At 40.6% G+C, this 13,641-nt stretch overlaps 1 protein-coding gene across 11 annotated transcripts in view; it reads right to left on the bottom strand.

The window, feature by feature from the left end:
- Positions 1–1,203: 1,203 nt before the first annotated feature.
- The window catches only part of ZMIZ1 (zinc finger MIZ-type containing 1), a 478,186-nt gene continuing 465,748 nt past the window's right edge, over positions 1,204–13,641 (bottom strand). For 10 of the 11 annotated variants that reach the window (XM_074958670.1, XM_074958666.1, XM_074958665.1 and 7 more), the window contains 3 exons: positions 13,121–13,284; positions 6,766–7,014; positions 1,204–2,951 (listed from right to left, as the gene is read on the bottom strand). In XM_074958670.1, the coding sequence (XP_074814771.1) occupies positions 2,844–2,951; positions 6,766–7,014; positions 13,121–13,284 (521 nt within the window). In that variant the 3' untranslated portion in view covers positions 1,204–2,843. The remainder of the gene's footprint in view (positions 2,952–6,765; positions 7,015–13,120; positions 13,285–13,641) is intronic. The other variant, XM_074958674.1, reaches the window with a different exon arrangement.

The following is a 13,641-nucleotide window of genomic DNA, read 5'->3' as shown; positions in this document are numbered from 1 at the left end:
TGTTCTTTATTCCAAGATCTATGACTAAAAACCCCCAAATACCTAAAGGCAATACAAAGTCAGTTTATCATTATCCGCCCATGCAAATGACTTCAACACCTACATAAATGATGCAGCAAAAATACAGGGGGAAAACTACTACAGTAAAACCGGCTACAAAACACATTGGTAACTGAAGGATGGTCTTTCCTACTAATTGCGTGAGAGTGGCACTACACCACAACCACGTCACCATGTATTATACCAAGATATCTTTAACATTCTGCAGAGATCCTCTACAGGTGGTCAAGTCTAGAGAAGAAAAAGACAGTTCTAAGCAGAATAAAACATACTGTACTGTTTCCCTGTCCCACCCACCAACACCCTTAAGTGTTAGCTCCAGTCTCAAAGGCTGGAGGACCAGAAAATGATATACATATTGTATCTTATATACTTCCTGCTTGCCTTAGGGCAAGTTTACTTGTTTTCAGGGCTGGCTCTTTGGGTTCTGCTGATTTAGGCAAAATGTCTGCCGCTAACCAGCCCATAATCACCCACACAGACAATGAAGATTATTTTTTGCCCCAAGAAATTATTATTCAGTTTGCATGACAGAGCTGGAACCTGATTGCCCAGGTACTGCCTGATGTATCAAGTCATTTGAGAAATGGATATGAAAATTGGGCTAATTTATTAAAGAAAAAAATGCTCCCTCATTCTGTTAAAGAACCCTACTTTTTTTTTTAAAGGACCCCCCCCTTTTCCCCCCCAGACAAGGTATTTAAAAACACCAGCAAAAGGATAACCAGATGATGAAAATGTTGAATATAATCAAAGACGATCCTAAAATATTCACAAAGATATTTACAATAGCAATTCTTAAAATAATTGATTTTGCATAATGAACAGCGCCTTTAAAAAAACCCATAAAACAGGAAAAATATAAGCGTGGAAACACCTCTACATAAAATGTTTGACAAATTCAATACGCCTATTGCAAAATAAAAGAACTAAACCGCCATTTCCTTTAATATCTACAGCAAGGTGCTGCGGACTAGCATATATATATATCACGATGCATGTACAGCAGTAGTGGGAAATGTTAACAAAAAATACGCAAAGAATTTACAAATATTGACTTTGGTGAGGAAAGCAAATCCAGAACTGTAAGCATGTGTCATGCCATTTACAGCGTTGCAAACTAAAAGAGAAATGGGGGGGGGGGGGGAAAGCAGGGGAGAGGGAGGGTGAGAGATTACATATTCAAACGGACAAAAAAAAATCCTAACAAAATTCCATCTGGCAGTTAAGTTTAAAACATATTGTTCAGAACAGCTACGGGACTATTTGATGGGATGTGGGATGGGATGGTGGTGGTCAAATTTGCTTTTGTAATAAAGAAAGCAATAACTGTACAGTGGGCAAAAGCTGAAATGTCGCACCACGAGGGCAAAGTTGGCACACATGCACTTTTTACACGGCTACTGTACATAATTTATGAGAGCGCGAGAGCGCGCGCACAAAAATGGGCACCGAAGCAATAGGAAGCTCATGCAGGAGAAGCAACCACACAAGAAGCACAGATCACAAGGGCAAGACAGTGATTGTGGCAGCAGGGTCTCTTGAGGGCAGTAGTAACCTACCAACAATTACTTATTCTCCCCAGGCCCATCCTTCTTGAAAAATAAAACATCCTGGGCTGCTAAAGAGTTAAAAAAACAGGGCGGAAAAAGGCTTAATTACTTGTAACAGTCTTGTAAACAAAACACAAAGCAAAACAAAAGAGAAGCTCTAAGGTGTCTGTCCAATTTCAATGCTCCTTTCAAGCTCTTAAAAAAAAAAAAATGCCAAGAGTGATGTCACTCTCCCCATCCGGCAGTGAGCTCTTCCCCACCTTCATCCAGCTTGTCCTGCTATGTATTGTGCAGTACAGAGGATCTAATGACACAGAGATGGAACACACTGAAGGCTCTGGGAGACAGAAAACTTTTTACACTCCCTCCCCGCTCTTTTTCTGCTTTGAATGGATATATGGGATAAAAATAATCATGGCAACAATTGGATAACAACACAGTCACAAATGGTAGTGATTGGAAACCAAAACCCCCACAAAAAACCCCAAAACAAATTTAAAGTTTTTTTTTCCGAGTCTGTATGTCTAAGCAGAGGGATCCCTTGCAAACAGGTGTCGCAGATTCCTACGCTTTATAAACACAAACACACATTGTCTGCAGCCTGGAGATTCTCAGGGCTCCTCTACTGAAGACAAACATTAGTTATGCAGATGTCTCCCTTTGATTCATTTCTTCCAGACTTTTGATTTTTATTGTATTATTTGTGCTTTTTGGTGATTAAGATGTTTGTTTGTTTTCTTTTAAGTGTGTGGCCAATACAATTTGTCCAACACAAATCTGCAGTTGAGGGGGGGAAAGAGGGAAAGTGGGGGAAGGGTTTCAAAAAAATGGAAGAACACTCGTTGGAAGGACATTCTGAGACCGGTCAATTAGGACAGTTCCATTCTTTTGCCTTTTGTTTCCTTGCCAAGATTGGTTCTTGCCAGTATACTTCACACTATGTTTATCACAGAACTCTCTCTCTATAGATTAACAATGAATGGGGTTTCCATTAGCTGCACTATTGTCTATGCTTCGTTGTGAGATCATTGCATTTCTTTCTTTTTTCCCCCTCCCATTGCTTTCACAGTCAGTGAAGCTGACAAAACCAGTTCTGAGATGAGGAAAGCAGGGAGTGCACCATTCGATCAAGTCTGAGTTTGTTGGTTTTTCTGTGGGAGTGTGAAGATTCTTCTTTGTGCAGCTACCCACGTGTGGACAAGTGAGGGAGTGGGGAAAATACATAGGGTTTCAGTTGTTCTCAAAGAGAGAGAGAAGGTCATCATTGCTATTGCTTGGCAGGTCGGGAGGATCTAGGTATGAAAGCAGCTCATCTGGATTTGTGAGTTCTGGAAGCAGCTACAAAATATAAAGTTAAAAGGAAAATTAAAGGTAATGGAAACAGATTGGCAGAACAAGGGATTAAAAACTGCACATACCTGGAAACTGACTGTAATGTATCTACATCAAAACAAATCCAAAGCATAAACAAGACAAATTAAGATGGTGTAATATCAAGATTTTTTGGCCACTTCATACAGTATAAGGCTAGAAGGAACCACTGTGATCATCTAGTCTGAACTCTTGACTGGGCAAGTCTGTATAACCCACTTTTGGCATGAGAATTGCAGTCATCCCAGTATTGTGGCAATTACAGTCTCAAGGCCAACATCCTTAACATGAATCACTTTTGTGTAGGGCAAAGTGAGTTTATTCCATGGGTTACAATTAATTCCCTGGCTGGTAATATTTGCAAAGGTTTTTCTTGCCCATGTATACGACTTTCTTATAGGGAGCACTCATAAAAGTTATACGCAAATACATACTCTAAATATGCACTAAGTTTGATCAATAATTACCTTTCATCTTTAAGTAGGTAAAGTAGGATTATGCATATCTGCATGGAAAGATGAATCGGCAGCAGTATCTTATGGGTGACCCAAGCTGGCTTAATGACTCAGAGGCACTATACCCCTGTCTGACAGCAGATTGCACTCACTATTCACTACAGCTCTTGAAGAGTAACAGCAGAAATATTTTGAGATATATTTACACTGACATAATGCTTCAAACAGGGAAAATTATTTCTTCTTCAAAATTCCATTCAGATCCCTTTTTGGTCTGACATATACCCAGGAATCCTAACTATTCCGTTTCACAATCAGGGACATTTTACAGTTTATTCTGCTCCTAACAGTTTCTTGGTAAAAAGCAAAAATGACAAATTTAAAGTGTGGCAGTGAAAAGGAGTATGTAATAAGCCCTTTTTATATTCAAAATTCTTTTAGTGCCAAGATAAAAAATATGGATTACTTTAACAAATGGAATAGCAGCTCAGATGCACACGTGTAGTTGCTATGTGTTTATCCGATGCTGTAAAACTAAAAGCTAGACTTTAATATATTACACTTTGTATATTAATATTACACTAATATATTTTTAGTATTCTTATACAAATATAGTTTCATTCCCTAACTTTAAACAGGTACATTGATCTTGCGATATTTTAAAAATGAAATGTAAATGTAATCTCTAAGTTTTATGAGAAACACAAAGATTGTACTTTTTTTATTTGCTGTTTAAAAGTATGATTGCAATGATTAAAAAAGTTACATCTCCCAGAGGAAATAATTGTTGTTGTTCTTAAAATATCTACCTTCTGTTCAGGAACATGCATTAAATGTAAAAAAAAGCATGGTCACCAAGGGCCCTGTTCAGAACTGCAGCCCCACCGTGCAAAGTGCTGTTCAGAATACAAGGCAGCCCCCACTCTCAAGACCTTACAATTAATTAATGCTAAAGAATTAACGGAATGTTGTTGAGGCTCACTGTTTGCATTTTTTGGAAGGGTGGATTTAAACAATCTCTCTCTCCCCTATCCTGCAAGCCATACTTTTCCAAGTTTGGGGGTGCATTTAAAAAAAAAAGGCAGTTGTAAAAGATCAGGGAGTCATTGGCTGAAGCCAAGCAGTTATACGTGTGTGGCCCACAGTGAATTATTGTGTAAACATAATCTTTGTTTGGTTATTTGTGCCAGTTATTTGGTATCTTTGCACACTGTCTGAGCTTGTAAAAAGAAGACTTCTGAAAACTAGAGTGTCTTGAATTGCTGTATAAACACAAAAACAGATCTACATCTATATCTGGATAATGTAGATCTTTGTACAGAAGAGAAATTCTCATGTCATGGGAAACATCATATTGAGCCACACTGAAGCAGATTATTCTGCCCAACAATGAGTACACCATGCTAGATTACTAGCCATTGCATATTTTGAAATTATCTTTTAGTTCACTGATAACAAACACTAAATGGCATTTTTATCCAATCGTTACTTCATAACATGTTCACTGAAGACTAAAGGAATCAACTAATGAATTTCTACCTATGTTTCAAAGAACTCCCACTGCACATTCTGCAGTATTTGTCTCATTACCTAGGTAAAGCAATTTCAGGGCCTCTTCAAGAATCCAACATGATTCTATCGGTGATAACCATCTCTATCCAGATTTTTATACTCTGATTATCCCCAAAGAAAGAGTGCCTAGTGCCTCAACCAAAAGAGCATTCTCTATGTTACCTAAACATTTGTATGAGAAGGAGCCTAGCTGTTTATGCGACCCATTCACACTATTTGAATGTGGTTTTTAATGGCTTTGTTCAGTAGCTGTCCCTCAAAGTGCATCCCCCAATGGCTTCAGTGTGAGCTTGCTATGAATGGCAGCAGAATCTGGCTCACAGTAAGGCCATGTCTATACTAGCACTTATATGGACAAAACTTTTGTCGCTCAGGGTGTGAAAAAACACCCCCCAGAGCGACATACATTTTGCCAGCATAAGTGCTCGTGTGCACAGCGCTATGTCAGCAGGAGACGCTCTCCCACTGACCTAGCTACCGCCGCTCGTTGAGCTGGTTTTATTATGTCAATGGCAGAGCTCCCTCCCGTCAGCATAATGGGTTACAGGAGCGCTCTCACCATAGCACACATGTATCAGTACAGCTGTGCTGCTGGAAGCTTGTAAGTGTAGACATGGCCTTAGAAACTGACCCGCCTAGAACTTTCATCGTTACTAGAGGAGGAACGACCAGAATGACGTGGGTCATCCTGTCTCCCCTACTTCCACCCTTCCTCCTTTAGTATGGCTACTTAAAGACACGGTGCTGTTCTGTGACATTTAAAAGCATGAGCAATAAATACGTGTGCAAGAATGCAGCACAACAGTAAGCACTTCTTTGGAAGTTATAATCACACCATGTATTGAGTTCACACTAGAGACTGCAAATATGAGGACAGGAGCAAGGTATTCAAAACCAAACCAAACAACCAAACCCTAGCGTTAAGAAATGTATGTTTGAAGAAGTGCTTGGCTGACCAAAAGGATTCCTGGAGACAGATAAACTAACTCCTTAACCTTGTTTGAAAGAGAGGATTACGATTTGCTTTGAAACGGATACAGCAGTAACTCAGGATTCAGTCATGAGCTGCCTTAAGCAACCAAACAGGGGAGTAAAGGGACAAAAGGCATTCTCTTAGCTTGCTCCCCTGCAGTGGCTACCCTCAGGGCTGGTCAGTGCATGGTGAGGGAGACCAGCCATTGCAGGGCTGCTATTGCACAGGTGGGTGTGGGTGGAGAAAAGCTTTCACCCAGACACCAGTTAGCATGGAAAGGGATGATAAGTGATGCCAGGCTGGCGCAGATTACTATGTCCTAGGAGCAAGGGGGGAAGCAGGCTCTGAACTGTGACTTTCTCAGTACAATTCAGTCCATGCACCTGGGGCAGGGCAACTGTGCCCTGCCCCTTACTCAGGGCCTGTGGAAACTTCAGGATCTAGCCCTTAATATGCAGGCTCACCAGTCCAAAGAAGAAAAACAAATCAGATGCTTAAATGATCTATTGTCTTGAGAAAAGCTTGGCCCCATGGAAACACCCTCACTAGAACGAAGATATGGCTTGTGTGTCATGCAGCTGCTTACAACAGAAAGGTTTTCTCAGCAAGCCAAGAGCGCCTGCCATCTCAGCTTCAGTGATTACGTTCATGTAACAATGCATGAAACGATGATGTGCTGTGAAAGCTGTTTCCCCTTCCCTCTCCCTGCCCTCCCCCGCCATCTCTCAGAAATGTAAAGCACATTCCAAGGCAGGCAGATGATAGTATGACACAAACTTACATCCAGTGAGGGCTCCGGCATGTCAGATGCTCCCTGTCCACCAGCCTGACCTTCTAAGGCTGAGGAGGGGTTAAAAGTCAGGTCACTGTGTGGATGGTTGCTAGAAGCGGCCTGTGGCGGCTGCCGGGACTGCTGGGTAGGAGGACCACTGTGATGTAATGGCTGCCCTGACTGGCTGCTGGGGTGAGGTACGTGCAAACCTTGCTGCATGGAACTATGGGATTGATCAGTGCTGCCAGGATGAGGGATCTGCGAAGGAGGAAAAAAGCAGGAAAAGAAAGTGAGGCCACAAGGTACAGTGCTCAAGGTGTTTGAAGAAAATGAAATTCCTCAACTGAATGTTAAAACAAACAAACAAAAAAAAGCCATCAGAAAAGAGAATCCCATATCCCAATATCAGAGGAAATGTTTGTCTCTTTAAAGGTTTTCCGCAAAGTGGGAAGGGCACTGGATTTGTGCTATTTATTTGCTTCTTCATGATGAGCAAACAAAGCCTTAAAGGTGAGAAAAGAGCAGGGTGGGAAGGTTCTGCTTATTTCTTTGCATTAATAATCCAGGTATGGATGACCATGTTTTTCCTGGAAGGGTCTATGGATGTCTGGAGAAATAGTAGGATGGTGACATCAAAGAAGGTAGTCAAGGGAAACCTGCTTAACTGAGAAGACAAGTGATCGTTATTCAGACTATTTTGGTTAAGTAGGCAATATTAACAACACTCTACTCCATTCTGGTTATTACTTAATTAAATACACCTGACAGAAAACCTTTCTTTGTCAGGGATCTCTGTCCTTCAGTTAAAGGCTGAGAAAGTTCCCAGTCCACCTCTGAGTCATCCAAGAAGTCCTCTTTCAAAATCCGAGAAGGTGAGGACTTGCCAGTCCTGACATTTCGATGTGCAAAAAAATTCCAACCCCCCAAATTAAACAAATCTTCAAAACTCTGTTATTGGGGTTTTGGGGAATGGTCTTCTGTTCTTCTATTCACATCATAAAGAAGCAATCAAAGGGCACAAGCCCTATTTTTCCCCCTTCCTTTCCATGCTACCTTTAATGTTGGAGTGTTCCTGTGAATTTGACCTTGGTGCCATGAGAAAAAAAGTGCATGAATGTTCATGGAACCACTATGTTCACGTCAATTGGGTAGATGGATAAGCAAATGTGAACATTTTTTGAGGAATGCTACATATTGCCACAAAGTAGAGCTGAAATAAAAGAGCAAATGCAAACAACAGCATGAAAACAATCCAACACAAACCAACAAAAGCCAGCAAAACTCTGTCAGAATTGACCCTTTCACTTCAAAGGGAATTGTCAGGTTATTTAGCTGGAACATTTTAATTTTGGAAAGTAAAAGGGAGGTTTATTATAAAAGCCTATGTTAATAGAAATATTTTACAACAGTCAAAAACCAGTCATTTTTATTCACATATTTGTCTACAATTCTGTATTTTAATTTCCAGTGGGCCTGACTGTCATTTACACAGAGGTCCCTTTACAATATTCTGGCTATGTAAATGGTGCTGAAAGTGGGTGTAACTGTAATTTAGGTCTCTTTATACTGCCAGAATAGTGCAAAGAAGCCTCAGGCCTTGTCAACACAACACTGCACTCCTTTACTTATACTGGTATAGTTAAAGTGGTGTAACCCACTCTAGTGTGGGCTTTTGTTATGCCAGTATAATTATTCCCATACAGGAAGAGGAATAAGCTCTATACTAGTATAAAGCACCTTTATGCTAGTATAATTGTGTCCACAGTAAGGGTTCTACTGGTATAACTAGATCAGTTAAAAAAAAAAAAGAAAAAAGAAAAAAAATTCATACCCCTCACTGATGTAGTGGTACCAGTACAGGCCCTACTGTAAATGAGTGTCAAAGCTAGTAACGTTATGAAATGCAAGAGAAATTGGACAGTCACTGTCTATCTAACAAAGTGAATAAATGTACACCAGATGTCTGGGAAAGTAAGCTAGATTTTTTAAAAATATATTTATTTTTAATAATTCAAAGTAGTGTTGATAAAATGGGAACTTTTTTTTTAAAATATGATTATCTTGGACTCCGGTTTAATTTATGCCATTTAAAGCCCACAGGCACAACAGTATGAGCATGCTGGAATAACTGCAAGAAATTTATAAAACCAATTCTTTAAACCAAGAGCCATTCTTATGTTCTCAGATAGACACACTTCAAAGCAGAGAAATATTTTAGGCAATATGTGAACACCACTGTTGACAAATGATATTTCTGACTAGTCAGATAAATATTTTGGTGACTGAGCTATTTGCTGGATGGACAATGATTGTTCAGAACAACATCAAAGGACAGGGAATCCAAAAAGGCTGCATTACAGACCAATGTCTAACTCTACATTTGAGTGTTGTTTATAAGGTGAACTTGTGTCTCAGACAGACATTTTGGGCTTTAAATTCACCTTATTTAATGTATTATTTACTCAAGACCATAAAACCCCATAAAATCTACCAGTGAAAAAAAGCCCATGAGGATGCAAAAGCAGGATGCAGCATTTCTAAACATCACTCAGACATCTTTAATTTCTTCATGTCCCTATCCTTTTATCTTAAAAACACTAATCCACATTATAAAAAAGCAGGCTGCACAGTCTAACAAAACTGCTTTTGTTTTACAGCGTGGCATGCACACCAAAGACTTCTAAGACCACAAACTTTTCTGGGTTTTTGTACTCCTATAACTTCAGCTGGAGATGTACACAATCTATACAATAGCAGTTTATCCACAAATAGGGATGCAAGCCCCTTCTCCAATTTAATGTCACAAAACAGCACTGACCACATTTATAAGACTGACACTAAGTTCTAGGAATTTTGATGTGAAGTACACCTGTATAGCTATTTTGAAAATGCCAGCCAAAACCTAATACTCCTTTGACCTCAATAGAAAATTGACGGTGGGAAAAGGACTAAGATGTAAATTCAGCAGCCCATCTTTGGATCTCACCACAGAGAGTCACAGTGCTACTGAACGTACGTTATTATTCTGGGTACCATGTTCATATGGAATTCTTCTCCTCCTCTGCTTTTCAGAGTAATAGGCTTGAAATTAGTCTGAAATAACCTTCTCCTTAAAACTTATTTGCAACCGCTGAAATGTTATGAAAACATATAAATATGAAGGAATTGCGCTTACTATGTTGCAGTCTTATCTTACATTTGTAAAGAGCCTTTCCCACCACAGAGTACCAAAACTCTTTATAATCTAGGAGCTTATTTCTCCCCTTGTAGCCTCAGGCTGGATTGGGGATTGATTTTCTCTTCTTGCTACATAGGTGGAACACCCCTGTTGACAAATGATATTTCTGATGATCGAATTCACGGTTACAAGAACCTATGTCTCACCACACTGTATCTCCATTTCCTGGAGTGATCTACATGATCTGTGAAGAAGGATCAAGTTTCACTAGCTTCCCCTCTATGCAGGCTACTCTATACAGTCCATTAAGGGATTACTTGCAACTTCCTCTGAAGTATCCAGCATTCATTGGTCAATGTTAGTTAGATACAGGACACTGGCCTAGATGGCCATTGGTATGGCAATTTTATATTTCTATATTCAGTGAGCAGCAGAATAATAAACAAGCTATCTGTATAGAGCTAAAGGTAAACAGCATACACAAACTACTCAATGACCATTTTTTATGTTAATACATCTCTTATCATGCAGTGTGTTACTTAGTTATTTTAATGTATTTATGTCCAGTTCAGGTATGCACTTTATGAGTCTGTGCAATGAAATGCAGGTACTGAAAAGCTGTGGGTTTAAAGTAATCTTTCCTGAATGCTTGCTATAGTCAAGTCAAGATTTATCATTTTAAGGGAGGGAAGAGAAAGAAAGACAAAGGGATAAAAATGGATACTTTATAATACTCAAATAGCTAAATTAGAATCCTAACATACCGTATATACTCGTTCATTAGCCCATTCGTTTATAAGCCGACCCCCCAAGATGGTTAGGTAAAAACTGTATGACCCTTTCATAAGCCGACCCTGTATTTCAGGGGTTGGCAAACTTTGGCTCCTGGCCCATTACGGTAAGCCGCTAGCGGGCCTGGACATTTTGTTTACCTGGAGCGTTCACAGGCATGGAGCCCCTCAGATCCCAGTGGGCGCGGTTCGCCGTTCCCAGCCAATGGGAGCTGCGAACCGTGGCCAAAGGGAGCTGAAGGGCTCCATGCCTGCAGACGCTCCAGGGAAACAAAATGACAATGTATTAGATAGTCAATTCAATGATTCCATAGAGTTTAAAATCATCAAATTTTGGTGTAGACTTGTTTATAAGCCGACTCCCGCTCTTTGATGCATCACTTTTTTACCAAAAATATTCAGCTTATGAACGAGTATATACAGTAACCTCTTCTACAGGAAATAGCTGAAGATTGAGGGAAAGATTCTCTAATCCAATCTCATTTCCTTGTGCTATTCAAGCAGCGCAAGGGAGATGGAATCTGGCCATAACTTGTCAGCTGAGAATCCCCCTCCTGTGCAGGAAGGAACTATCAGCTGATATAGACCTGATGGAGCCTACTTTAGTGCCATCTCCCCTCCACTAGCATAGGGTGCATGTCACGGTGAGGAGGAAGCGAACCAAAGCAAAGCTCTGTTCCATCCGTTACCAACTAGTATGAGTAACTAGCTCACAAACTGACCACAGTATCAAGGAGCCATAAATAGCTCCCTAATTGCCCCTTCAGTCTCCTGCACCAAGTGAAGGCCAGAGACTGGAGAGAATTTTGCCCTTCATATTTTCTCTTAGCTTACCGAAGGCCACACACCTCCTCAAGCTCTGCATTCTAATATCAAGCCACTTGCCTTTTGAATCTTCCGCCACTTGTCATGTGAAATGTCACTGGGTCAACTAGAGGAGCAGTGACATTGCTTAACTCTGATGAACTGGCTGGCTTAGGACTCTTGTTCGAAGAGTTGCATAGCTGGAGGCAAAGCAGAAGTCCTTGCAGCCTTTATACAAAGGGATAGTTGCTTTGCATGGAAAGTTCTTGCTGGTAGCAAATCCTCTCTGTATTATATTTTAGGGCTATTTCAGTTGACTCTGATACAGATAGTCTGGATGGTTCAACAAGCTGATTTCCCAAGGCTTGTACATATGCCTTGCACTATTGCTTGTTTAACCTACAATTCATGAAGTTGCTATGGTTTCTGGACTTTTCCTCTGCTGCCAGCCTTCTGTTGGGGCACTTGGACCTGTTCTAACTTCCCTTTTCTCTGCTCCCTTTATTACTGTCTTCCTAATTCCCCACCATCCTCTTTCAGAAAAACCTGCTGCCATCTAGAAGAGACCTGACCTAAGCTGCTGCCACCACATGTCCACGTTACACACAGTAAATGTGCTTCACAACACTCACTAAAAAAGCAGCACATCTGACATGTCAAGTTTTGCGTTCTTCCGTTGCATGTAACACAGTGCCAGATGATATACAGCCCCTACCCTGTTACTTACACAAATACAGAGGGGGATATATATACATACATTAAATTTTACTGCTCTGCTTAAAACAGATGATTAGCCAAGCCTAAAAGCTCAGTGTTGCTGGTAGGTTTTGTACTGCTACTGTTGCTGAAGTGCTGTATTTTCTGGATATAAAGTTCGGTACATGAAATAATCACAATCCAGTGTTCTGAAATGAACAAACTCTGTTCCTAACCTGCAGTCTTGTGTCTCCATCTGAGATATGAGCATCCTCTGTTTTTTTCTCTCCTCAACAACTGATGTCCTTTCAGAGCAGAGTTGGCATCTATCCTTGAAATCCACAGGTCTACCTCTCCTCATCCAAGGTACTCTCCTATGTCCTGCCAGACCAGTTTACAGGCTGTTTACCCTCCTCCCCCCTCAGTTAACCTTGGGAAGGATACAGTGTTATAATGCTGTGATGCAAAATTCTGTTCCAAAGGACAAAGGCAGACAAGATAGCACCAGTGCCATGCTTTAACAGGCTCTCTGCTGAGCATGAGTATTTACAGACCCTGCTGCCTAGGGAATGAAACACTAGAATGAAATCTATATTTTCCATGTGCCAGTGCAAACCACTACGACTAACATACTGGACCAGGCTGTCTCTTTCAGATAGACAAGCTTAACTGACAGCTCAAAAAGCTCAGAACTGCTGCTTCACAGGCCCCAAACCAGACACTAAAAGTGGCACTTCTGACTCTATTACCAGGACATATCTTTTTTAAGAATTGACAAGGGGGAATCCACTAAGAGCTAAGAACAGCTCACAGTCCAATACAGACTCCTCTAGTGCTGCAAGACCCGCAACCTGCATAAGGAAAAATCGGAAAGATCTGGTGTAAGGTTACTTACTGATTCTTGCATGGGGTGACTGAGGGGTTTGTCAAGAGCTGCCATGCTGCTGGGCATGTCTGGAGGGTGAGACAGCTGTGGCCCATGCATGAAGTCATTCATAGAAGTTCCACCAGGATTCCCATGAGGGAAATCAAAATTGCCATGACCTTGGTAACTGTTGCCTAAAAAAAGCCAAAAAAGAATTACCATGAAAGAGACTCTTAGCTTTCTCACACTGCTCCCTCAACAGTGCAATGCAGTGATTTGGACTCTTACTGTGGAATTTTGTTCTGTGTACTAGAGCAAAGTAGAGGAAGAGAAACAAATACCAAACCAGCCTCTTATATGTCGTCTTCCACAGAAAGGTAACCATTCACCGATTGATAGCACATAGTTCCTATTCTATGAATAAGGGGAAACTGGAGCAGTTCAGATACATTCATGTAGTAACTCGGCAAATGCTGGTATTTTAAATGGCAACCACTTCAACTTAGCACATTCATTTAAGAAAGGAGAAAAACAATACACAATAGTGAAGA

Source organism: Natator depressus, chromosome 7 (genome assembly GCF_965152275.1).
Source record: "Natator depressus isolate rNatDep1 chromosome 7, rNatDep2.hap1, whole genome shotgun sequence".
Classification (NCBI taxonomy): domain Eukaryota; kingdom Metazoa; phylum Chordata; order Testudines; family Cheloniidae; genus Natator; species Natator depressus.
The sequence above is the reverse complement of the archived record's forward strand: the minus strand, read 5'-3'. Positions and strand labels throughout refer to the sequence as shown.